The 24,845-nt window shown below is 36.6% G+C and overlaps 1 protein-coding gene across 2 annotated transcripts; it reads left to right on the top strand.

Moving 5' to 3' along the window:
- The first annotated feature begins 768 nt into the window (after positions 1–768).
- Positions 769–24,845, top strand: LOC127415672 (chloride intracellular channel protein 5-like). 2 transcript variants are annotated; one of them, XM_051654485.1, is made up of 6 exons: positions 769–1,396; positions 17,312–17,421; positions 17,832–17,957; positions 18,122–18,228; positions 19,266–19,447; positions 23,030–24,845. In XM_051654485.1, the coding sequence occupies exons 1-6, from the start codon at positions 869–871 to the stop codon at positions 23,192–23,194; spliced, it is 1,218 nt and encodes a 405-aa protein (XP_051510445.1). In that variant the 5' UTR covers positions 769–868; the 3' UTR covers positions 23,195–24,845. The 2 variants fall into 2 exon arrangements, with proteins under 2 accessions (XP_051510445.1, XP_051510446.1); XM_051654486.1 differs by lacking the exon at positions 769–1,396 and adding an exon at positions 12,708–12,881.

Raw genomic sequence — 24,845 nt, 5'->3', positions numbered from 1 at the left:
TCAAGAAAACTCACTTTATCTTGTCAAATAAACATACAATTCCTCACTATTTCAACTCAAACTTTCAAGTCAAGATAACTTAAACTATATTCATATCAATTGGCATTTTAAATTAAGAGCACTAATGTTTTTAAATTGTTTCTTACATTTATTTATCATGGCTAATAACAGCAAGTTTGCCAGTTTCCTTATTTACACTGAATGAACTTCCAACTTACCTGCTCAAAAATATAAATGTATTTTAACAAGAACAATATTATACACAAGCTTTAACATTGGCTTGGGAATTCATTCCTAGTAGGACAACAGTTTCTAATAAAGACTGGTTGTAAAAATATCCATTTCATCAAAATAATATCCAGGTTTCTCCAATGTTTTGCAGAACTGGCGCAGTGGCATTTGCAGAGCAAGGTCAATGTGCTGAACTTTTCACCATGCAAGAAAGTGGCAACATTATTACATTTTATCAACACAATACAACCCCTTCCCTTTTTTCAACTTATAACTTACAGTCATGAGTTAAATGAACTTTGAAAACCCAGACAAAACTCACAAGTAGTCAAGACAATGGATTACTTTAAGTTACATTTTTTAAAACTTATAAACTTGAGTACAATATCCAAAATTTCTCATGACAATTGGAGTTAAAGATAAGAAATAAGTTAACATAGCTTGGGGCTATCATGTTTTACAATGTGGAGGGGAGGCCCTTGTTAGCTGCTCACTTGTTATGACACAATAATCGAGCAAAGTTCATTTATAAGTGATCTGCCATCTTCCGCTGCAACAGGTGAGGGCTGAGACGCTCGACTCTCCAACTTCTCCAGACGTCTTTATACTTCTCCACAGTCCTAAAAGTGCTCTAATCATGGCCACAAACGTCCAAAAGAACATATATGAACAAACAGATGAGGGAAACATATACGAGCAGCCGTATGAGAACGCCAACAGCACCACAGATCCCAAATATGAGAATCAAATTAAGCTTCAGGAGAGTAAAACGGAACCGAGCTACAGCGTGATCCAGCGGCCGTCTCCAGACTACATGAACACAAAAGGAGCCACTCAAGAGGAGGAACCGCACTCTTCACTCTCAAGTGAACAAGGAGAGAAAACTGACAGACAGATGGAGGTGGTGGAGGTGTCTCAGCAGAATGGAGATGGAAACGGGTCCAGATGGCCTTCATGCGCTTCAGAGGACACTGGAGACCCTTGCAATGACCCGCCCTCGTTGCTGCACGACGATCTGCTCATGGCATACAGTCTCCCTGAAGATTCATCTCCAGAACCTGAGGAGGTAGTTGACTACAGCCTGAAAAACGTGGAGAACAGTTCTGTGGAGGAGACCACGACAGTTATCGACCCAGATCAGCCCGACATTGCGCTTTTTGTCAAGGTAAGGGGGCTTTATTTATGATACGGAGAAAAGAAACTGTGCTTTTTTTGTTGTTGTTGTTGTTTGTTTAATTAAATAATGAGAAAAAGGGAAAAAAGAAGTTAGGAATTGCATTGTACAGTCTGAAGGTCAGATGGGTGTGGTCTGTGTGATAGCCCTCATATTTCTGCTTACCTTTGGCCTTTGGAGAGAATGTGAGGACAATCTGAGAATTCATTCTCAAACCTCTGTTGACTAGTAGGTCAGGGGTTCCCAAACTTTCAAACATTCTAATTTTATAATAAACAAACAAAAATGATAATCTATATTATATTATGTATATTTAGATTACAAAGTCAAGTATGATAGGCTTTGTTAAAAAGCATATTATTTTATGTACAATAATTTTTTATGAGAAATAAAATGAAAAATGTATGTTTGTAATTAAATATCTTATAATATAATCTAAATTAAACTTTAAAAAAATATACACTAATAATATTTTATTTGCCATAAAAATATAACAGGAATACAAAATTAAATTAAAACATATTATATATATATATATATATATATATATATATATATATATATATATATATATATATATATAAATCAGAAAAAAAGAAACGTCCTCTCACTTTCAACTGCTTTTATTTTCAGCAAACTTAACATGTGTAAATATTTCTATGAACATAAAAAGATTCAACAACTAAGACATAAACCGAACAAGTTTCACAGACATGTGATTAACAGAAATGGAATAATGTGTCCCTGAACAAAAGTAACAGTCAGTATCTGGTGTGGCCACCAGCTGCATTAAGTACTGCAGTGCATCTCCTCCTCATGGACTGCACCAGATTTGCCAGTTCTTGCTGTGAGATGTTACCCCACTCTTCCACCAAGGCACTTGCAAGTTCCCGGACATTTCTGGGGGGAATGGCCCTAGCCCTCACCCTCCGATCCAACAGGTCCCAGACGTGCTCAATGGGATTGAGATCCGGGCTCTTCGCTGGCCATGGCAGAACACTGACATTCCTGTCTTGCAGGAAATCACGCACAGAACGAGCAGTATGGCTGGTGGCATTGTCATGCTGGAGGGTCATGTCAGGATGAGCCTGCAGGAAGGGTACCACATGAGGGAGGAGGATGTCTTCCCTGTAACGCACAGCAGTGAGATTGCCTGCAGTGACAACAAGCTCAGTCCAATGATGCTGTGACACACCGCCCCAGACCATGACGTACCCTCCACCTCCAAATCGATCCCGCTCCAGAATACAGGCCTCGGTGTAACGCTCATTCCTTTGACAATAAACATGAGTCCAACCATCATCCCTGGTGAGACAAAACCATGACTCGTCAGTGAAGAGCACTTTTTGCCAGTCCTGTCTGGTCCAGTGAAGGTGGGTTTGTGCCCATAGGCGACGTTGTTGCCGGTGATGTCTGGTAAGGACCTGCCTTACAACAGGCCTACAAGCCCTCAGTCCAGCCTCTCTCAGCCTATTGTGGACAGTCTGAGCACTGATGGAGGGATTGTGCATTCCTGGTGTAACTCGGGCAGTTGTTGTTGCCATCCTGTACCTGTCCCGCAGGTGTGATATTCGGATGTACCGATCCTGTGCAGGTGCTGTTACATGTGGTCTGCCACTGGGAGGACGATCTGCTGTCCTTCCTGTCTCCCTGTAGCACTGTCTTAGCCGTCTCACAGTATGGACATTGCAATTTATTGCCCTGGCCACATCTGCAGTCCTCATACCTCTATGCAGCATGCCTAAGGCACATTCTCGCAGGGACCCTGGGCATCTTTCTTTTGGTGTCAGTAGAAAGGTCTCTTTAGTGTCCTAAGTTTTTATAACTATGACCTTAATTGCCTACCATCTGTAAGCTGCTAGTGTCTAAACAACCGTTCCACAGGTGCATTTTTCACAGGTTTCATTAATTGTTTATGGTTCTTTGAACAAGCATGGAGAACATTGTTAAAACCCTTTACAATAAAGATCTGTAAAGTTATTTGGATTTTTACAAAATTATCTTTAAAATACAGTGTCCTGAAAAAGGGACGTTTCTTTTTTTGCTGAGTTTATATACACTGGCAGCCAAAAGTTTGGAAAAATGTACAGATTTTGCTCTTATGGAAAGAAATAAGTACTTTTATGTGGCATGAAGTGGCATTCAACTGATCACAACGTATAGTCAGGACATTAATAACATTAAAAATTACTATTACAATTTGAAAAAAATGTTCAGAACTTCTTAAACTACTTCAAAGAGTTCTCATCAAAAAATCCTCCATGTGCAGCAATGACAGCTTTGCAGATCCTTGGCATTCTAGCTGTCAGTTTGTCCAGATACTCAGGTGACATTTCACCCCACACTTCCTGTAGCACTTACCATAGATGTGGCTGTCTTGTCGGGAACTTCTCACGCACCTTACAGTCTAGCTGATCCCACAAAAGCCCAATGGGGTTAAGATCCAGAACACTCTTTTCCAATTATCTGTTGCCCAATGTGTGTGTTTCTTTGCCCACTCTAACCTTTTCTTTTTGTTTTTCTGTTTCAAAAGTGGCTTTTTCTTTGCCATTCTTCCCATAAGGCCTGCACCCCTGAGTCTTCGCTTTATTGTTGTCAATGAAGCTGTCAGCTGAGGACATGTGAGGCGTCTATTTCTCAAACTAGAGACTCTGATGTACTTATCCTCTTGTTTAGTTGTATATCTGGTCTTCCACATCTCTTTCTGTCCTTGTTAGAGCCAGTTGTCCTTTATCTTTGAAGACTGTAGTGTACACCTTTGTATGAAATCTTTAGTTTTTTTTGGCAGTTTCAAGCACTGTATAGCCTTCATTCCTCAAAACAATGATTGACTGATGAGTTTCTAGAGAAACTGTTTCTTCTTTTGCCATTTTTGACCTAATATTGACCTTAAGACATGCCAGTCTATTGCATACTGTGGCAACTCAAAAACAAACACAAAGACAACGTTAAGCTTCATTTAACAAACCAAATAGCTTTCAGCTGTGTTTGATATAATGGCAAGTGATTTTCTAATACCGAATTAGCAATTTAGCATGATTACTCAAGGATAAGGTGTTGGAGCGATGGCTGCTGGAAATGGAGCCTGTCTAGATTTGATCAAAAATGACTTTTTTCAAATAGTGATGGTGCTGTTTTTTACATCAGTAATGTCCTGACTATACTTTGTGATCAGCTGAATGCCACTTTGGTGAATTAAAGTACCGATTTCCTTCTGAATCAGCAAAATCTGTACATTATTCCAAACTTTTGGCCGCCAGTGTATATGAAGTGATTGCATCAGTGACAGTGAGTCTCCATTCACTTCCACTGGAAGGATGAAAGTGACAGTCAGTTTTCAAAAGGAGGCTGCGTAAGCTGAATAATCATTAACCTGGGGGTCTGTACAGTCATGGAAACCAAGGTGAACTCCAGACCTGAGTAAATTAACCCACGGGTGCTCTTTGCTTTATGATACAAGAACACTTTAGTCTGTTTACATGACAGGGTCACTCAGCTGATTGAGCAACTGTGATTGTATTAATAAATGTGAGCTCGCTGGAGGCCCAAGTTCATGTTACATTCCATTAATCCAACTGGAAGGATCTGGAATACGAACGCACAACCTTTAAGTTACCAGCCCAAATCTTCCCTTGCGTTTATTTTTAAACTGAAATTTCCACTAGCTAAAGCTAAACATAATGTCGCATTACATGCATTAGTGAACAGAGCATAATAAAACAAATTCAGTTCTTAAGAAAACTTCAGGAACAATTAAAACATTTCATAATATTTTTATGACCACATAGTCATAAATTCATAAGCAGCAATAAAAGAACTTGTTGTTTTGGAGCGATACAATGCCAGGCTACTTTCGTCATGAAGCCAGCGAAAGAACACACATAAATGATTGCAAACAAAAATCCCATTTGTCCGTATTATACAACATTTGTAAAAATATATACTGACCTTGGTTATATTATAAATGATATCCTTTTAGCAATCATCTGCTCTTAGGCTACCACAATCACATTCATATAACTTTATAAGGTTATGTTTAAAGTTTACATAGCCATTACATGATGCTGCAAATGTTAGTATTTACTGATACTGTTTTCATTAGATTTAAATTCAATATTTTCATAATCAACATGTACATTTACTTTATCTAAATATACAGTATGTCTACACTAGTCATCGTCTTAACACTTATTATTCTTTTAATATTCAGTCACTTTCAACAGAGAGCACAAAATTATCAAAAAGGATGAAAACAATTCATATCAATAGCATATTGTAATGTGTTCTGCATCTCACAGAAACTCCTGTTAAGCTATAATTGATATAAAATAAAATAGAGGCAAGAGGTGATTCCGGAATATTAGTGGTCATTCCAGTCCTTTAAATAGCATGCAATATCAGTACTGTTTTAATCAGATAATCAGTCCTTCCCACATAATTGCTGATTTGATTAAACTAAAAGATTCCTCAATTGTGACATTTAAAGCAAAAGATTATTTATAACTTAAATACAGAAACATGTCTGAGAATCTATTGCACAATCAGTCAGTCAGTCATGGAATACCTTTTAGGAACTCAATAAAATGTTTTAATATACAGTGCATATTAAATTATTTTAATACACAATGTGAATGATTTGTTGTCCTGGTAAATTATTTGTCAAGACATTTGGACCCTAAACTTTTAAAAACCCTTTTAAATTCATACCCAAAGGTTGGAGATTCAAACACTGCAAGGGTTCATCTACTGTTGCCATTTTGTCCTTGATCAATACATTTCACCTCATGTTACTTCAGGGGACTTATCCCTGTAATTATGTAATAACAATAATAATAATAATAATAATAATAATATAATAATAGGGATTATTAATTAGAGATAAGACATTAAAGCAGTGGTTCTCAACCTTTTTTTGATGAATGCACCCCTACTTCATTCCCTTACCCCATGCTAATCCCTTGTTAATAAATTCAGCCGGCTTACGCGTCATGAATGTGAGACCAAACCTTGTGTTTCTTAAATTTAAGCAGATGGAAGGTTATATCTGGGGCCTATAAAATGAAAACGTGAAGACAGAAACTAATAATAAAAGTGGTATCGTTATTATATTTCAAAAATAAGTGAAAAGACCAATAATATTGCATATTTTGTCCCACTGGAATGCTCATTCTACATTACAGCATTGAGTTTGAGTTGGATGTAGATGTAAATTTACTCGTATCAACAACAGTAAGGTTATATAACATCCATAAAAGTTAAAAGTTAACCTAATTTATGTGACTAAATTATGTGTATTTTGCATTTGCCCTTATTTAGTTTTATAGTTTTAAGTGTGGTGTTTACGGTACAAATGCATACCGACCCGTATAATGGAGTCTAGATAAACATTTGAATGCAAACATGAACTTGATGATAGATTTTATTAACATGACTGATAGACGCCCCCCATATGTAACCTAACGCCCCCCCTCTCTACTAATTTGCTCTCAGCGCCCCCTGGCATCCTTTGAGCACCCACTAGGGGGGCAGTACCGCCCCTGTTGAGAACCCCTGCATTAAAGGAATGGAAGTCCTGCCTTACAGTTAAAAAGGGCTAATCATCTTTTTGAAAAAGGAGTTTTCAGTCTTTCTCAATTCAGGTAAAATGCTTGCTATACTTGCTTGGTTATTGCTCAGACAAAAAAGTAGCTGCCTAGGGGGCATTACAAAGATGGTCACGAGTGAACTGGCTTGCACTAAAGGGCTGAAGAACTGATAATGTAATAAGAACTTTTTAAGCTCCAAAGAGCCATATCACCAATTTAGTGAAAATGGTGCTGCAAAGAACCATTGAAGAACCTTGTGTGCTTAAATTAAGACATGGACATGGTGAATTTAACTTTACATATGAGCAAGATCTGCATCAGTTTCAAGAAATGATTGTTTGCAAAAATGTTCTCTCTCTTTCTAGATCTTTCATAATGTCAGTAACAATCATGCCATAATTCAGTCTCTATAAACTACAGTGGACTCAGTGGAATCAAGTATTATAAAAACGCCGCTGTGGCTCTGCCACACTCCAAGAAATGTATACAGTGTAGAAGTGAATTATTGACAGCAGTGATTACATTTATCCTGTTGGGAACTGAGCCATGAAGAAACGCTAATTGTCATTACTCTGCTATGGGAGTTTAAGACTTTAGTAATTGCATGATTTAAAAGTCAATATTCTCTCAGAATACACTATGAACTTCACCTTCTGACATTGTTTAATTCATTTCAATTAACCTAAAAGGGAAAGGCTCCCCTAAACTGATTGGAATAACTATAGAACCATTAAAACATTTTTAAGACATTAATTTAATAAAGCTCTGCAGTTTTGCTTGCCTCCCTGATATTAAAACCCCTGTGAATTGGCTTGAGAAGTGCATTTGTTCCTGTGTTGATGTATTACATACTGAAACAGGAAATAGGGGTTGGACATATCGGAGGGCCAGTACCTTTTTTAAATCACCAAAAGGCTTTAGTTTTATGTCACAGCCATGAATGTGATTTACCACTTGATATCGCACATCAAAGGCAGGTGGTAGTGGGGAGGGACATTCTCGAGAGCATTTGATTGGACAAAATGAGTGAGTGCAGTGCGAGTCCTCATTATTTTTGGTCCATATTCCCAAGATGAGAGAAACAATACATTTAGTAAAAATGTGTATATCTACTAAAAGTGAATTTTGTCAACTTTTAGGAGCACACTAGCATATAGATGACATCTAAGCTAACACACATGGAATAAAATCTATAAACTTTGAAATTTAGATTATACGGGGAGTTGCAACAACCCTGAAGCATTATTTGTTACTATGACTATTCAAGCAAATATTAAGCAGATTGTAGATATGGTTTTGGACTGTGCATTTCTTAAAGGTGCACTCAGTCATTGTTTCAAAGTGTAGTTTTGGACTTACACTGACACCTAGGGGCGTGGACTCAGCATCATTCAATCGCAATAGTTTTCAGTTACCTGTGTAATTGTGGAAATTCACTTTTCACAGTCAGCCATGAATAATTTAATTCCTCAGTGAAAGTGTCCAATAACAGGGTGGTTACTGAGATTAAGTGTATTCAGCTGGCCATGTGATTCTAACATGGCCGCCATCATGAGGAGACCCTCTTCATCTCGAATAAAACAGCTTTTATAAGGTTACAGATTTGACTGGTGTCTTCATCTCATGTGAGTGCTCATGATTTTATTTATGTTTCAAAAATACAATACATTTCTTTAGAAGTAAAACTTTTTAAATAAGGAAAAAATTACTAAGTGCACCTTTAAAAGCTTCTTAAAGGGACAATTCACCCAAAAATTAAAATTATGTCATCATCTCGCCCTCGTGCCGTACCAGATGTGTATCACTTTTTTTCTTCTGCTGAACACAAATTAAGATTTTTAAAAGAAAATTTCACCTCTGTTGGTCCTTACAATGCAAGTGAATGGTGACCAGAACTCAGAAGGTCCAAAAGGCAGTATAAAAGTAATCCATAAGACTCCAGTGGTTAAATCCAGATCTTCTAAAGTGAAATGATAGGTGTGGGTGAGAAACAGATCAATATTTAAGTAATTTTATTTTTTACTGTAAATCTACACTTTCAACATTCTGGTGTGGAAGTGATTTTCACTTTCACATTCAGCCACCTACTGGTTGGGACTGTTCAAAGGTGGAGACTGATAGTAAAAAGGACTTTAATATTGATCTGTTTCTCTCCCAAACCTATCGTATCGCTCCAGAAGATATGGATCGAACCACTGGAGTCATATGGATTACTTTTATGCCTCCTTTATGTCATTTTTGGACCTTCTGAGTTCTAGTCAGCATTCACTTGCATTGAGAGGACCAATAGAGATGAAAATTTATTTGACAAATCTTAATTTGTGTTCTGCAGAAGAAAGAAAGTCGTACACATCTGGGATGGCATGAGGGCAAGTAAATGATGAGAGAATTTTGGTTTTTGGGTTAACTATCCCTTTAAATAAGGGAATGGACTCTATGCACAGTCACTTCCGCATTTTGCCTCAGGGGGCACACTTACTTCTGGCACAGCGCCGGAAACTATTTCTTTCCACGCTGACTAATGCTCAGGGAAAAATTACTTTTCACATGTGTTATATACACAGATTATTCACAAGTTTCTGCGGATGACGTTGGAAAATATCCATCACACATTGAGACACGGAGCTGTTGCTCCATCCAGTAAAAGTAAGAAGGGGTTTAACAATGTGTATTTTAAGTTATCGACCAAAATGAGGGTGATTATTCACAAGCCATAGACCAGCACTGGCTTAGTAAGGTCCCTGCTCCTGTTTCCGACTGTATTACACATGTAATTATTTTGATTCATTTTGCTAGATAAAGTATAGCCCTGTGATATTATAAATTAATATAATATGACAATTGATGATACTCCAGCTTGACAGCAAATACTGGTGTGAATGATCATATATTTCTTAACATAGTGACTTTAACCATACAATTTGTCTAATAGTGGTCAATGTTAGTGTATTGTATTCTATTAATGTAGTATAATTTTCACTTTTAGCATAATTAACGTTAATAAAAATCGTGTCCCGTTTCTGAGAGATTTGTCATGTGCTTGTGCAGAGGTCTGCTGAACTGAAGAGAGCCCTGATGATGGACGAGTGCTTATGAGAAGTGAACATTTTATTCTCCTTTTTTCTTTTATTTGCAAAAAAAGGACAGTTAACAATGATGCAGTAATTTGACACAATAGCCTAAATATAGATTAAATTGTGTGTTAACACTTTACAATAAGGTTCCATTCGTTAACATGCTTTCATGTATTGGGTATCATGATCAAACGATTAACAATATATTTTTACAGTATTTATTAATCTTTGTCAATATTAGTTAATAAAAATGTAATTGTTCATTGTTAGTTCATGTTAGTTCATAGTGTTAACATATACAACTTTTGATTTTTAAAATCTATTAGTATGTTGAAATGAACATTAACTTAGATTAATAAATGCTGTAAAAGTATTGTTCATTGTTGATTCATGTTACCTAATTTTGTTAACTAATGTTAAAAAATAACCTTATTGGGGGGCCTGGGTAGCTCAGCAAGTAAAGACGCTGACTACCACACCTGGAGTCAGAAGTTCGAATCCAGGGCGTGCTGAGTGACTTCAGTCAGGCTTCCTAAGCAACCAATTGGCCCGGTTGCTAGGGTGGGTAGAGTCCCGTTGGGTTAACCTCCTTGTGGTCGCTATAATGTGGTTCTCGCTCTCGGTGGTGCACGTTCTGAATTGTGTGTGGATGCGTGAGCCTCCACACGCGCTATGTCTCCGTGGTAACACGCTCAACAAGCCACATGATAAGATGCGTTGATTGACGGTCTCAGACGTGGAGGCAACTGAGATTCGTCCCCACCACCTGGATTGAGGCAAGTCACTACGCCCTCACGAGGACTTGGAGTGCATTGGGAATTGGGCATGCCAAATTGGGGAGAAATAACCTTATTGTAAAGTGTTACCAATTGTGTTATTGTATCATTACATTTATTTATGAATATCTTGGTGTGATATTACAGATTATAAATAAAAACAAATTAATCCTCAACTGTAAGTTTTTTTCTTCTTCTCAGTAGTGCTTTACTGATGTGCAATCTCATGCTTTGATTAGGGGGAAAATATAATAATTTACAGTGATCTTTCATTGCCCTGCGCATGGCGCTAAAACCTCAGCTGAGCAAAAGAGCAACTGTCCCACATCATCGACTTCAGGTGATAGTTTGTGCTCTCGAATCGCATGTATTGCTGTATTTCTCACTTGTAAATCACTGTACAATTGCTGGATGTAAATACTTTGCACACAGATGAAGCCTTACACAACGGTATAGCAGTGCTCGGCCATTCTGCAAGCTTCAGATTGTATGTATTTACACTTTTGGAGCTTATTACCGAGATCATTTTTATACTTTTACTAAATAAAATCACATTTGTTGTGATAAATCGCTTTATTTTAGAAAGAATAGTAGTTTGCTACAACTCTTGACACTTTTGCATTAGCTGGATATGATACTGGAAGATTGTTAACCCCGTGAGGTTTGACCGGAAATACGTAGGGTACGTAGCGTTCCGTGCACAGAGTCCATAGATCCTACATTGTTGGATGAATACTGTAAATTCTACCAAAAGAGGGCGTAGTTCAACCCACTATGACAGCTGTCTAAATGCAGGCCTATCATTTCATCATCTAAACTTGAGTTTAAACCTACAGGCTAGAAACTTTTGGTTACCTGTTCAAATCTTAGAATCAATAGGCTACATGACCCCAAGTAGGCCTGCTTTAATTACAGTGCTTTTAAAAATTCTGGAAAGGGCCTCTTTATATGCAATATTAACAGTTTAATACCTTGCTGTATATTGCAGACAAGTAGTCTTGTAAATGTATTCCTCCAGGTTTAAACATATCCTTCCTTGGCAAAGTAAATCATCTGAAGCTGAAAAAAATTGGTCATGCACGATGATGGGGGTTTACTTGTTGAATATTCACACATCCTTGCCTCTCAGATGTAGGATAGTCAGCTATATTTTTGGAGACCAAATGAGAGATCATAACTTCACAGGTCCACATCAGTCACGCCCAATATCTTTGAACGTAAATTCACGCTATAAACCAAAGCCAGCTCATTAAATATTAAAGAGGGAATCTTATTCTCTCTGGCACCCTAAGCTGATCTAATATAACCTGCTGTTGCCTGCCAGCGCGCTGCCCGTGACTTGGAGGGCATGAAAAATGCATGCAACTCATTCCTCTACTCTGAGTATCTGGGACATATTACACAGTTACACTGGGGCAGCATGAGCTTTGAGGAAGAGACTGTAAACAAGGAGCTTATCATAACTGAGTTCAATATTTTTGATCATTTCAACAGCGCTTGCTCAGGCTATTTGATGTGAATTATGACGCATGCTTGTTTGCACACAATAAAAGTGTATATGGTCCAAATGCATTGAGTCTGGCGCCGAAAACCATGTTTTACACCTCAAAAACTGAACCGCCAAAGATGGTTTTCAGGTCATCGCTCAACATAACCATTCTAGTTTATTCTCATCTGTCACTCAGGCTCATCAGAGCTATGGATGACAGGGGCAGGGCCAAAAATAAGCCCCGCCCCTTCAAAGCACCTATTGCCTCTCTTTACATCACCTCCTTTTTGGGAGAGAGCTAGATTCACCTTTCGTCTGGGCTAGAGCTGATATCATAACATCTGGTGCCATTGGCTGCCCATCCAGAACAGAACAGACAGAGTTTAAGAGAGCGTGGTAAAACCTTTGACATTTCAACACAAAATATCAGCAAAATTGCTGGTTCTCATTGGGAGGATGTAGGAGACAGACCAACCAGGAGAGTTTCCGGATTTTGATAAAGTGTCCACAATGGTGGATGGCCAAGGAGCTGATATTGAATTGTTTGTCAAGGTAAGGAGAAAACATTTGCATTAGAGTGTGTAGAAGTTTAAGAAACTCCCATGGAGCTCTTGTAATGTACCCATGAATTTAATGTAACCTAATAGTTGTTCTAGAGTAATGCCGGCACATGACCAGGTTGTAAGAATAATGATATTTGATTGCCAGTAGTTCTTGCACGATGGATTACAGATTATAGTTTGTTTAACAGGACAATGACAAGAGAATATGAGTTGAACTGAATCGGAGTAAGTCTTCAAATCAGGGGTGTCATGCGCATATTTATTTATATTTTATTTTTATTTTTTTTTGAGGGGAATGGGCTGATGAATGGGATGATCCTAATAGCTCACTTGGTGCTTGAGGTGAGATAACGCATAATCAAAGAAAAAAGAAACACGTTTTAACAACTTATAGTTGTACAACCCAACAGTCTAGTAGCACAGTTATAATTTAGTGTGTAAGCAAACACAATTTCAAATCCCAACTTGTTTTATTATATTTTAAACTTGACAGTCAGCAATCACTATTGCATTTGTATGGGAAAACACATTTGACATTTTGATATTAATGATAATAAATTGATCGTGTTCTATCAGGAAAAAAAACAACTTGTATTTTATTCAGAGAGACACTAAAATCATGTGAACATTGATCATTTTTACATTTTGTAGCTATATTTTTAAAAATTATATTTTGTGTATTTTACACAACTGATCCCATTCACTTCCATTGTAAATGCTTTACTGTAACTGCAATTTTTGCTATTCTTTTTTTAAATAAATGAGGGTCTAAATAATTTTCTGTAGTAATCAACATGATACTACAAATGTTGTCAGTTGAGCTTAAAGGGCTAGTTCAACCAAAAATGAAAATTCTCACATCATTTTCTCACCCTCATGCCGTCCCATATGTGAATTACTTTCTTTCATCTGCCGAACACAAACAAAGATTTTTAGAAGAATATTTCAGCACTGTAGGTCCATACAATGCAAGTGAATGGGTGCCAATATTTTGAAGCTCCACATCCACATAAGAGCAACATAAAAGTACTCCAGACGACTCTGGTGGTTAAATCCATATCTTCTGAAGTGATATGATAGGTGTGGGTGAGAAACAGAGCAATATTTAAGTTCTTTTTTCCTTCACTTTCACCTTCTTCTTCTGTTTTTGGGGTTTCACACTCTCCGTGCATATCGCCGCCTACTGGGCAGGGAGGAGAATTTATGATAAAAAAGGATTTAAATATTGATCTGTGTCTCACCCACACCTATGATGACGTGTCTGAACACATGGATTTAACCACTGGAGTCATATGGATTACTTTTATGCTCCCTTTATGTGCATTTTGGAGCTTCAAAATTTTGGCACCCATTGAATGGACCTACAGAGCTGAAATATTCTTCTAAAAATCTTAATTTGTGTTCTGCTGAAGAAAGAAAGTCATACACATCTGGGATGTCAGGAGGGTGAGTTAATCATTAGAGAATTTTCATTTTTGGGTGAACTATCCTTTTAACTTGTATTGGATCTGGAACATTCCTTTAATGTGTGATTTTACTTTTACCTAGTTATCAAAGATAACCTTTTTTTTTTTTTTTTCAGCAAATCTGAGGCTTGAATGAGCACAACACTTCTGGCTCAAATGTTGTACTTAGATTTTTTTTTTAAAACCATAGCTAACCCTTCTCTAATGCACAACAGTAAGTAAGGTAGAAGTACTGCAGCCATTTTGCATACTTTGTTTTCATTGCATAAGTGAGTAATGTTCATCATTACAGATAATGCAACAAGCTTCCAAGATCCGAATAGTATTAGAAAAGGCAACATTCAGCAATATATGATGTTGGTGTCCAGAAAGGGGGCATTAGATTAGGTATTTGAAAGCAGCTGCTAAAAGTGAGTTAAATGTTCTCCTAAACAGATGTTTTTAGGGTTAGTGCTCTATCGAGTTTTAAATCAACTAAACCAACCTCCCTACCCTAAACCTAACCAATAGTATCATAAAAAACAAACATGGCATAAAAAGTCATTTTGTGGTGCTTCTATGACACTTTCAGCTCACATGTGGACTTGCATACTCTTTAGGACTCATACCCCAGCCCTCTGAATTGTGAGTGCAATGCTCTATCAGTTGAGCTACTGTGCAGCTTGATCATGCTTGAACAAGCTTGTAAATGTAGTTGGTTATGTAATGCAAACATTGTGTCACCTTGCAGGTCAGAGTAAAAATGTTTAGATGTCATAAAATAGCATTGTTTAATTGTTTATGAACTGATAATCTGCGGTTCAGTTATGTTCCAGGAATCGTGATGTACGCGTTACGTACAACCAACCACGATGAAATGCTTTCGCAAAAATGTAGGTATAGTAACATGATTCTATGAGACCAGGTTGCACTTGTCATTAGGTGGATGCATGATGGATGAAACCACTTTAAACCTACTCATGAGGAAACAAACATGCACACTGACAATGCATTTCTATATGTTATATACAAATCATTTCTATATATTCTACATTTCATGTACCAATGGCAGCCATATAGCAGCAGCTTCTTAATAGTTTTAAAAGAAAGACAAAAATGACTCAAGCTTTGAATATAACACAGCAAACACTGTACACAAGGCATTGCCCCTCTGTCACACCCCGGTCTATTTACAGCCCTGAACTGCTGCCCTACAGAGCAACTAGTCCCATTGCAAACTGGCCTATTGTCCTGCACTTTCTAGATTGTAACTGGCCATTGTTCTGCGTCCAGTGCACTTTCTGTTTTGAATTTTCCAGAATGGACAGATGAGTGGTACTGGAAGTGGCCTGACCTTTCACATACCGTCTGCCTCATTCATCTAAATGTGTTATCCAGTGCATTTTCCTACCATGATTCCATTCAAACCTCTGTGCTGATGAAACCGTATCCATTGTCATTGTTGTAATGTATAGAAGAGAGATATCATGTTGCAAATAGCAATAACATCAGTAAGACTGATGATTTCTTAATGAATATATGATATAAGAATGTCATTAGAGGTAAAACAGAATAGATTGTACAGTATATATACTATATATTTGAGAGCATATACGCTTGATGTAATGATGGAAGATTTGACTTTTTCATGTTCTGACTACCTCCAGTACTGCAGTTAATAAATGCAGTGTGCATAATTCATTTTGTGCTGGGTATTATGTCACAGTGTAAGCTATAGCTGGTCTCGTGCTAATGGTGCCGCTGTTTTTGGACACCTGATCTTCTCCACTGCGGAGACGTACAGTATAATGTTAATGTGATTCCTGTAAGAGTAACTCGAATAATACTGTCACTCAAGGATAACTGGAGTCCTTTGTACTCTCAGTGATTAGGAACTTAATGGAACAGCTTGTTGTTTCTCCTACCTTTTTAAATTCCTTTTTCATTTCAATTAAGCATAGAGTTAGTTCAGTCAGGCCATGTTAGTCAAGCTTGGAATCTGCTGACACTCAGCTGATCATGACATCTGTCAATACAATTCAGACTCCAATCAGAGTGGTCCTTTTTAAGTCCTTTCTTCATTCATTCTCTCTTGATGATTTTACCAATTTGTTATATTTGAAGTCTATCAAGTGTCGATTTAATCTATATTATGTAAGGATCAATTGTACCATGTTGCACTGGGGTATTATTCGCTGCTCTCCCTGCTCCACCCATGCATGGCTGTTTGCCTAAAACAGAACCATACCGGCAACACCACCAGATGCTTCAATTGTCTACAAATCAGTAAATTATTTATTTAAGTATTCAAGTTAGTATTCATTTGACGGAAATGGTCCTGACTGAAATGGCTCAAATGTTTGTAATGTCATACTAGCGTGCTGCTTACTTTACAGTATCTATTGTTTGTAGCCTACATTGTTTTAAAAAAAATGAAAAAGTATGCAATTTCCATTGATGAAAGTTTTAGACAGTTGCTACACTGTTGACCTCACCATATTGCTTGTTAAATTCAGTGAATGGTGTCCAGTTAAGAAATGGCATCCAAATTCATAAAGTTAAGAAAGATTTTGGGTTTAATTTTGCTTATGAATCTGATATTCTTTTCGGTGCAGTGTTCTCTATTGTATACTGCACATTTGGACAAAAAGTGATAGGTTATCTGGGTATTCTATGGATACAGAAAATGTGCATACCATTAACAGGATATATACTGTATACTCCAGAAATACGTAGTAAGAGTACTTTGGGACTATTCTACTCTGAACATAGCCACTCATATTGAAACACCAGCAGAGGGCACTATAAAACCTTCTCTGTCTTTCTCTCGTTTTCTCTCTGCCATCAGTTTTTTTCTCCAACCCTTTTTTCTAACACTTTCTTCAGCCAATGCTATTGGCATTTAGGTCAATTAATACGTACAAGAATCCCTGGATGTGATATGTTTAAAGACAAAGCGTTTTTATGTTTGTAGGCTGGTAGTGATGGCGAGAGCATTGGAAACTGTCCGTTCTCCCAGCGTCTTTTCATGATCCTCTGGCTCAAAGGTGTGGTCTTCAACGTCACCACTGTCGACCTGAAGAGGTGAGAATTGTTCATCTGGGTCAGAGCTCAAGTGATGTGGAATCTATTAAAACTAAAAGAACTTTTGGATTCTAAATGTCAAGATCAAAGGTCACATGTCTTCATGTTATGAAATGACATTTACCTTTGATATTGGAATGGAATCGGAAAAACTTCAATTTAAATCAAATACACCTGACTTGTGCTTTTGTGTGCAGTCAGTAGTAGGTCATTGATATTGTTTAAATATATATGTTATTTTGCCTGTCTAACTTCAAACCAGAAAATAATTTAATTCCGAACCACAGTATATCCTGTTTAATAAGGACAAAGAATCTAATGCAATCTAGGAATTAATTGAATTCTTCTGCAATACAATGGCTGACAGTAATGCAATTAAGAAATTCATAAATGATTTCATATTTGTTCAGGAAACCAGCTGATTTACACAATCTGGCTCCAGGCACTCACCCTCCTTTCCTTACCTTCAACGGCGAGGTCAAGACCGACATTAACAAGATTGAGGAGTTCCTGGAGGAGGTTTTGGCCCCACCGAAGTAAGCTCAGTTTTACAAATACACCTACTGTACTGTACTACACTTCCAATGTGTCATTTTTGCAATGTATTATATTGTATTAAACATCACATTAAACTATTGTGAACAAGAGCTGGAAAGAATATTGACACATGTTTTTCTATGTTCCTTTCCTTCTGTCTAAGGTACCCCAAACTTGCAGCGAGACACAGGGAGTCCAACACAGCTGGGAATGACATATTTGCAAAGTTCTCAGCTTTCATTAAAAACACAAAGCCAGATGCCAATGAAGGTATGCACGTCAAACTGGATCAAACTGATTGATTGAATGAATGAATGGATATACTGTATTTTGGTCAGTATACTGGAGAAGGACACAGTAATACACAGTTAACTGTATATGGAATCCATAGTGAAACTTTGTATATTTAGTAGAACCGATTTGACCAGTGCTTACATGAGTCCATGATTTAGAACAGTGGGTTGCGACTCAAAAATAAAACAAATCATATAAAATGCAACTAACCATGTAATCGTTTATGGTTAGAATAGAAAAATAAATAGGTTTATAACTTTTTAAAAGGGAGGAGAAAACACTTCCCTGATCTTGTAATGTTTACCTCAAAGGCTGTCCATCCAATTGTCAATTCTTCTATTCACTCAATTTAGTGTTAAAAAATTTGCATAGTGTTGGGCCTATACACTTCATGGACATATTGAATTTCAGTGTTGGATTTAAAGGACATTTTTGTTTACTTTTACAAATTTTAGTTGATACCGATAGCCAAAAATGATTTCATTTTATAATAATTATAACATGAATTCCTTACTTTCATATAGCGCATTTCTGTATACCTCCACTCAAAGAGCTTTACATACTGTAGTATTTGGATAGTAATATTAGCTGATATCCTATTTATAGTGGCAATACTTCAAATCTACACTGTTTTGCCTTTAAAAAAAATAGTATTCACACCAAGTGAAACCACATGCTTTACGTGAAATCAGACCTCAAGACAGTTTAAGGTACAGCAGAAAATATATTAAAATAACTCTTTAAAATCTAGCATAGGAAAAAGTACTGGTATATTGTTTGAATTGGAAAACATTAGCTCTTCTAGTATCTGCTTTTAATATTGGCCTAATCAGACATGATAGGATATTTTACAAAGCATGAATATTGGCCAATACCAATAAGCTTACAATACTGTATATCGTATATCCCTAGTTAGTTTTCAATTTGTTTGGGCTGCACTGTTTTTTACCATTCACATTCATTTACTGTGCAGGAACACACAGGTTATTAAAAAGTGTGTAATGTTTTGTTAGCACTGGAGAAGGGTTTGACAAAGGCTCTCAAGAAGCTGGACGACTACCTGAACAGTCCCTTGCCTGATGAGATAGATGCCGACAGCACAGAGGATGAGAAGGCCTCTGAACGCAAGTTTCTGGATGGGAATGAACTCACTCTGGCAGATTGTAACCTGCTGCCAAAACTCCACATAGTGAAGGTGAGCTGAACTGCGGAGGGTGACATGAGAGTCACTGTTAATCGGCCTGAAGATCCTTATATAAAGAGTCAGAGATGTTGTTTCAAACCTTTATAACTTTCTTTCTTCTGTGGAACAGAAACTGAGAATTTTGAAGAATGTTAACACTGTTCTTAGTCACACAACTAAAGCATACAGTGACCAGGGCTGAGAAGCTCTAAAAAGGTGAAAAAAGCTTCATAAAAGTACCATGACAGTAGTTATTTATATATTATACATATACTGTATATAAATATATTTATATATTTTGAGCGCTTACAATATTATTTTATTTCTTCTGAAACCTCGTGCTATAAACAGACCAAAATTTAAAGGGACAGTTCATCCAAAAAGGACAATTCTGTCAACATTTTCTCGCCCATGTCTTTCCAAACTCATATGGCTTTCTGTTTTCCATGGAACACATAAGAAGATGTTAGGGAGAATGGTAGCCTCCAACATTAGGGCAGAGCAATATATCAAATATTCACAATGTTATCGCAATAATTTTGCTGCTGATATAAAATTAAGCAGTTTGTCATATGTGATTATTAAACTGCAAAACGCTGCTGTGTAATTCAATGAATGCATGGTCTGTGTGTTCAGAGTGAACAGGAAACTTGTTCTGTGAGGAAATGCTGTCTTCAGTGGTGCATTGTGAATGCAAAGTGCTGCAGATTCATTCTGTTTATAATTTATATAAACATTTATACATTTTACATGTTATTATATCTCAAAATGGGACACGGTATCACAGAAAAAGAGATGTCAGTGTTTCAATAGATTTGTTATAAGTAATATTGCAAACAGACAAATACACACTGACACTGCAGTGTGCTTTCAGCTTTCCACCAATATAAAAGCTCCAAGTGAAGGTGAAATAAACATGATAACACTTTCAGCTTTCCACCAATATAAAAGCTCCAAGTGAAGGTGAAATAAACATGACAGCACTTTCAGCTTTCCGCCAAAATAAAAGCTCCAAGTGAAGGTGAAATAAACATGATAACACTTTCAGCTTTCCACCAATATAAAAGCTCCAAGTGAAGGTGAAATAAACATGACAGCACTTTCAGCTTTCCGCCAAAATAAAAGCTTCACCTTTCCACCAAAATAAAAGCTCCAAGTGAAGGTGAAATAAACATGACAACACTTTCAGCTTTCCGCCAAAATAAAAGCTTCACCTTTCCACCAAAATAAAAGCTCCAAGTTAAGGTGAAATAAACATGACAGCACTTTCAGCTTTCCGCCAAAATAAAAGCTCCAAGTGAAGGTGAAATAAACATGACAGCACTTTCAGCTTTCCGCCAAAATAAAAGCTTCAGCTTTCCGCCAAAATAAAAGCTCCAAGTGAAGGTGAAATAAACATGACAAAACTTTCAGCTTTCTGCCAACATAAAAGCTCCAAGTGAAGGTGAAATAAACATGACAACACTTTCAGCTTTCCGCCAAAATTAAAGCTCCAAGTGAAGGTGAAATAAACATGACAGCACTTTCAGCTTTCCGCCAAAATAAAAGCTTCACCTTTCCACCAAAATAAAAGCTCCAAGTGAAGGTGAAATAAACATGACAACACTTTCAGCTTTCCGCCAAAATAAAAGCTTCACCTTTCCACCAAAATAAAAGCTCCAAGTTAAGGTGAAATAAACATGACAGCACTTTCAGCTTTCCGCCAAAATAAAAGCTTCAGCTTTCCGCCAAAATAAAAGCTCCAAGTGAAGGTGAAATAAACATGACAAAACTTTCAGCTTTCTGCCAACATAAAAGCTCCAAGTGAAGGTGAAATAAACATGACAACACTTTCAGCTTTCCGCCAAAATTAAAGCTCCAAGTGAAGGTGAAATAAACATGACAGCACTTTCAGCTTTCCGCCAAAATAAAAGTTCCAAGTTAAGGTGAAATAAACATGACAGCACTTTCAGCTTTCCGCCAAAATAAAAGTTCCAAGTTAAGGTGAAATAAACATGACAGCACTTTCAGCTTTCCGCCAAAATAAAAGTTCCAAGTGAAGGTGAAATAAACATGACAGCACTTTCAGCTTTCCGCCAAAATAAAAGCTTCAGCTTTCCGCCAAAATAAAAGCTCCAAGTGAAGGTGAAATAAACATGACAACACTTTCTGCTTTCTGCCAAAATAAAAGCTCCATGTGAAGGTGAAATAAACATGACAGCACTTTCAGCTTTCCGCCAAAATAAAAGCTCCAGGTGAAGGTGAAATAAACATAACAGCACTTTCAGCTTCCCACCAAAATAAAAGCTCCAAGTTAAGATGAAATATACATGACAACACTTTCAGCTTTCCACCAAAATAAAAGTTCCAAGTTAAGGTGAAATAAACATGACAGCACTTTCAGCTTTCCACCAAAATAAATGTTCCAAGTTTAGGTGAAATAAACATGACAGCACTTTCACCTTTCCACCAAAATAAAAGTTCCAAGTGAAGGTGAAATAAACATGACAGCACTTTCAGCTTTCCGCCAAAATAAAAGCTCCAAGTTAAGGTGAAATAAACTTGACAGCACTTTCAGCTTTCTGCCAAAATAAAAGCTCCAAGTTAAGGTGAAATAAACTTGACAGCACTTTCAGCTTTCTGCCAAAATAAAAGCTCCAGGTGAAGGTGAAATAAACATGACAGCACTTTCAGCTTTCCATGAAAATAAAAGCTCCAAGTGAAGGTGAAATAAACATGACAACACTTTCAGCTTTCCACAAAAATAAAAGCTGCAGGTGAAGGTGAAATGACAACACTTCAGCTTTCCGCCAAAATAAAAGTTCCAAGTTAAGGTGAAATAAACATGATAGCACTTTCAGCTTTCCACCAAAATAAAAGCTCCAGGTGAAGGTGAAATAAACATGAAAACACTTTCAGCTTTCCGTCAAAATAAAATCTCCGCATGAAGGTAAAGTAAATATGACAAAAATGTATTGTTATTGAACAAAACAAATATAATGTTCATAACAATTCATATGAAAATAACAATAATTCAGTATTATATTGTATTATAATAAAATTAAACTGGGCTCCATAAAGTAAGTGAACGAACATGTACACAAATTGTTTTTTAGTACAAATATACTGTATGTAGGTAAATATTGCTTTTTATTACTGTATTGTTGAATCTAAATGAAAATGATTAAATATCATTCTTGTGTTAATTTAGTGAAAAACTGTGGAAAACATGCATTCATTTTAGAGTTTTATTTCATAAATTAAACATTTCAATCTACTTGGCTACAGAGGCTGTTTGGTTGAAATAATGGTTCCTCTGATTAAAAAAAAAAAAACACATTTAATGCCATTTCAGAGCAAATACATAACTATCGAGATATATATAAAATTCACCAATAGCTAAAAATACTGAGATGTAATTTTTGTACCCCTATCATCCAGCCCTAGTCACCCTACACAACTGAAAGCTTGTAAATCAGAATCAAATCAAATCAGGAAATCTGAATGTATAAATACCCAGCCATTGTGTGGATGTGGCCTTCATGAAATTTTGAGTTGAGCAGAAAATTAATGCGTTTAGTTTAAGTGATCTATTTTTCAAACCATTTTTTGCAGGTTGTTGCCAAGAAATATCGGAACTATGACATTCCCACCGATTTGACAGGAGTGTGGCGCTACTTGAATAGCGCATACGCACAGGAAGAGTTCACAAACACCTGTGCTGCTGACAACGAGATCGAATTGGCATATCAGGATGTGGCTAAGAGGCTAGTCAAGTAAACAGATGAACAAATTTGACCAAACCAGACTATTTGTTCCCTGTAATTCAAAGCTGTATTAATCCCATACTAAAGTTCACAGTAAAGTTTTTTATTTTTCCAGGGCCATTATAATCATTCAGCCGATAAGTACACACAATGGTGCTCTGAGTCTTAAAACGTAGGTAAATTTGGATCTGTAAAATCTTGACTGTCTGTGAGTATGCAAAATATCAGCCCATCTTCACCAGCTCTCACTCATCTGTTGCTCATGTAAACATTTTCCAAAGTGACTTTCCTGTTGTGTCTCGATTTAAATAGACACACTTACAGTAACATTAGTGTTTCCTAATGTTCTCTCGCTCTCTTTCTCTCTCTGCATAACCTAGTTCTGCCTGTTTTATTCTCATATACTATAAAATGTCTGTGATTGTTTTCTATCAGTCATAAATTGCATTAATACTTGACTGCTGAAAACACTCGTTCAAGCATTTCAAATCTTGAAAAATGTAAGAATTGTTTACTTCCATTTCTTTCAGTCATATCTTTATTTCTATTTGTGTTTAATGGAGAAAAGGATTAAATGTGAGCAGCAGGATGTTTAAAGTTGTAAAGTGTCCTATGTGCAGCCTTTTAACAAATCACATACAGTAGGCCTATACTTTGCAGGTGTTTGTATATGTTTCAAGGTACAGTATTTTCTAAAGAAATACTAAAAGAATTCATTTTTAAAGTACTTAACTTCTTGATGAAGAGTTATCAAACTAATTGAATATGTGCCTCCATTACAAGAAATGCAGTGTGGCAAATACAGCTGATTAATAATGATCATTTCAATTTCTATATAAATTCTATAAAAATCTAATTTCTATAGAAATGTAAGATTTATGCATTTCAATTATATGACAAATTTCTATCAAACTGTATACTTTAAATAATTTACATTATAATAAATTAAGCATAATTGTGAAGTATTGAAGTTTATTTAGTCTAAATAATTGACATTAAGCTTTATTCATAATACTGTATGTGCATTTTGTTAAAGATTAGTCAATTCAGTTTTTATGGAAATTTGTCATACAACTGAAATGCTTAAATCTAAAAAATCCACAGATTTTTCCCCCTGCTCTTTTATACTTTGTACAAAACCAGTAATTTCTGCAAATGTTTTATAGAAAATTCACACTTGAATTGCCTCATGTAATTTCCTTTTAAATCTCACGCTAAGAGTGTAAGTTCAAAGTCTTTGTCATTAGAATTTAAACAAGTTCTTCAGACTTTCCTCTGTCATTTCTCACATTTCAAACAATTTTCATGTCTTCTCAGTTTATTTTTGGCTTATTTGAAAGTGTTTAACATCAATCAGGTGGATATATCATACTTAAATATTTATTTACAGCCCATTTTATGGGTAATTAATGAGCTGAGGGGAGAAAGGAGATTCACAACACTCAGTGGCCCATCGAAATGGAAAATAAGGAAATCTGATTGGGCGTCATTCCAGGTCTCCTCCTCTCCACTTAGTACTGCTGGAATATCACAAGCCCGTGATGGGTCCTTGTGGAGCTCCTGCTCTTGTGTGGTTTGGACTAGTGTTTGATATGAAATGAGAGTGTGGCGCCAGAGAGGCCTATTCCTAGTGAAGCTCTATGAATAAAATAATATTTTCACAG

This window comes from Myxocyprinus asiaticus, chromosome 25 (genome assembly GCF_019703515.2).
Source record: "Myxocyprinus asiaticus isolate MX2 ecotype Aquarium Trade chromosome 25, UBuf_Myxa_2, whole genome shotgun sequence".
NCBI lineage: Eukaryota > Metazoa > Chordata > Actinopteri > Cypriniformes > Catostomidae > Myxocyprinus > Myxocyprinus asiaticus.
This window is presented reverse-complemented; position numbering and strand designations above follow the sequence as displayed.

Bases quoted from the DNA above. Each gene is read 5' to 3' on its own strand.
- LOC127415672 (XM_051654485.1), top strand. From the start codon at position 869: ATGGCCACAAACGTCCAAAAGAACATATATGAACAAACAGATGAGGGA. The intron at 17,422-17,831 runs GTGAGAATTGTT...ATATTTGTTCAG, and splicing joins ACCACTGTCGACCTGAAGAG to GAAACCAGCTGATTTACACA. The intron at 18,229-19,265 runs GTATGCACGTCA...ATGTTTTGTTAG, and splicing joins AAAGCCAGATGCCAATGAAG to CACTGGAGAAGGGTTTGACA.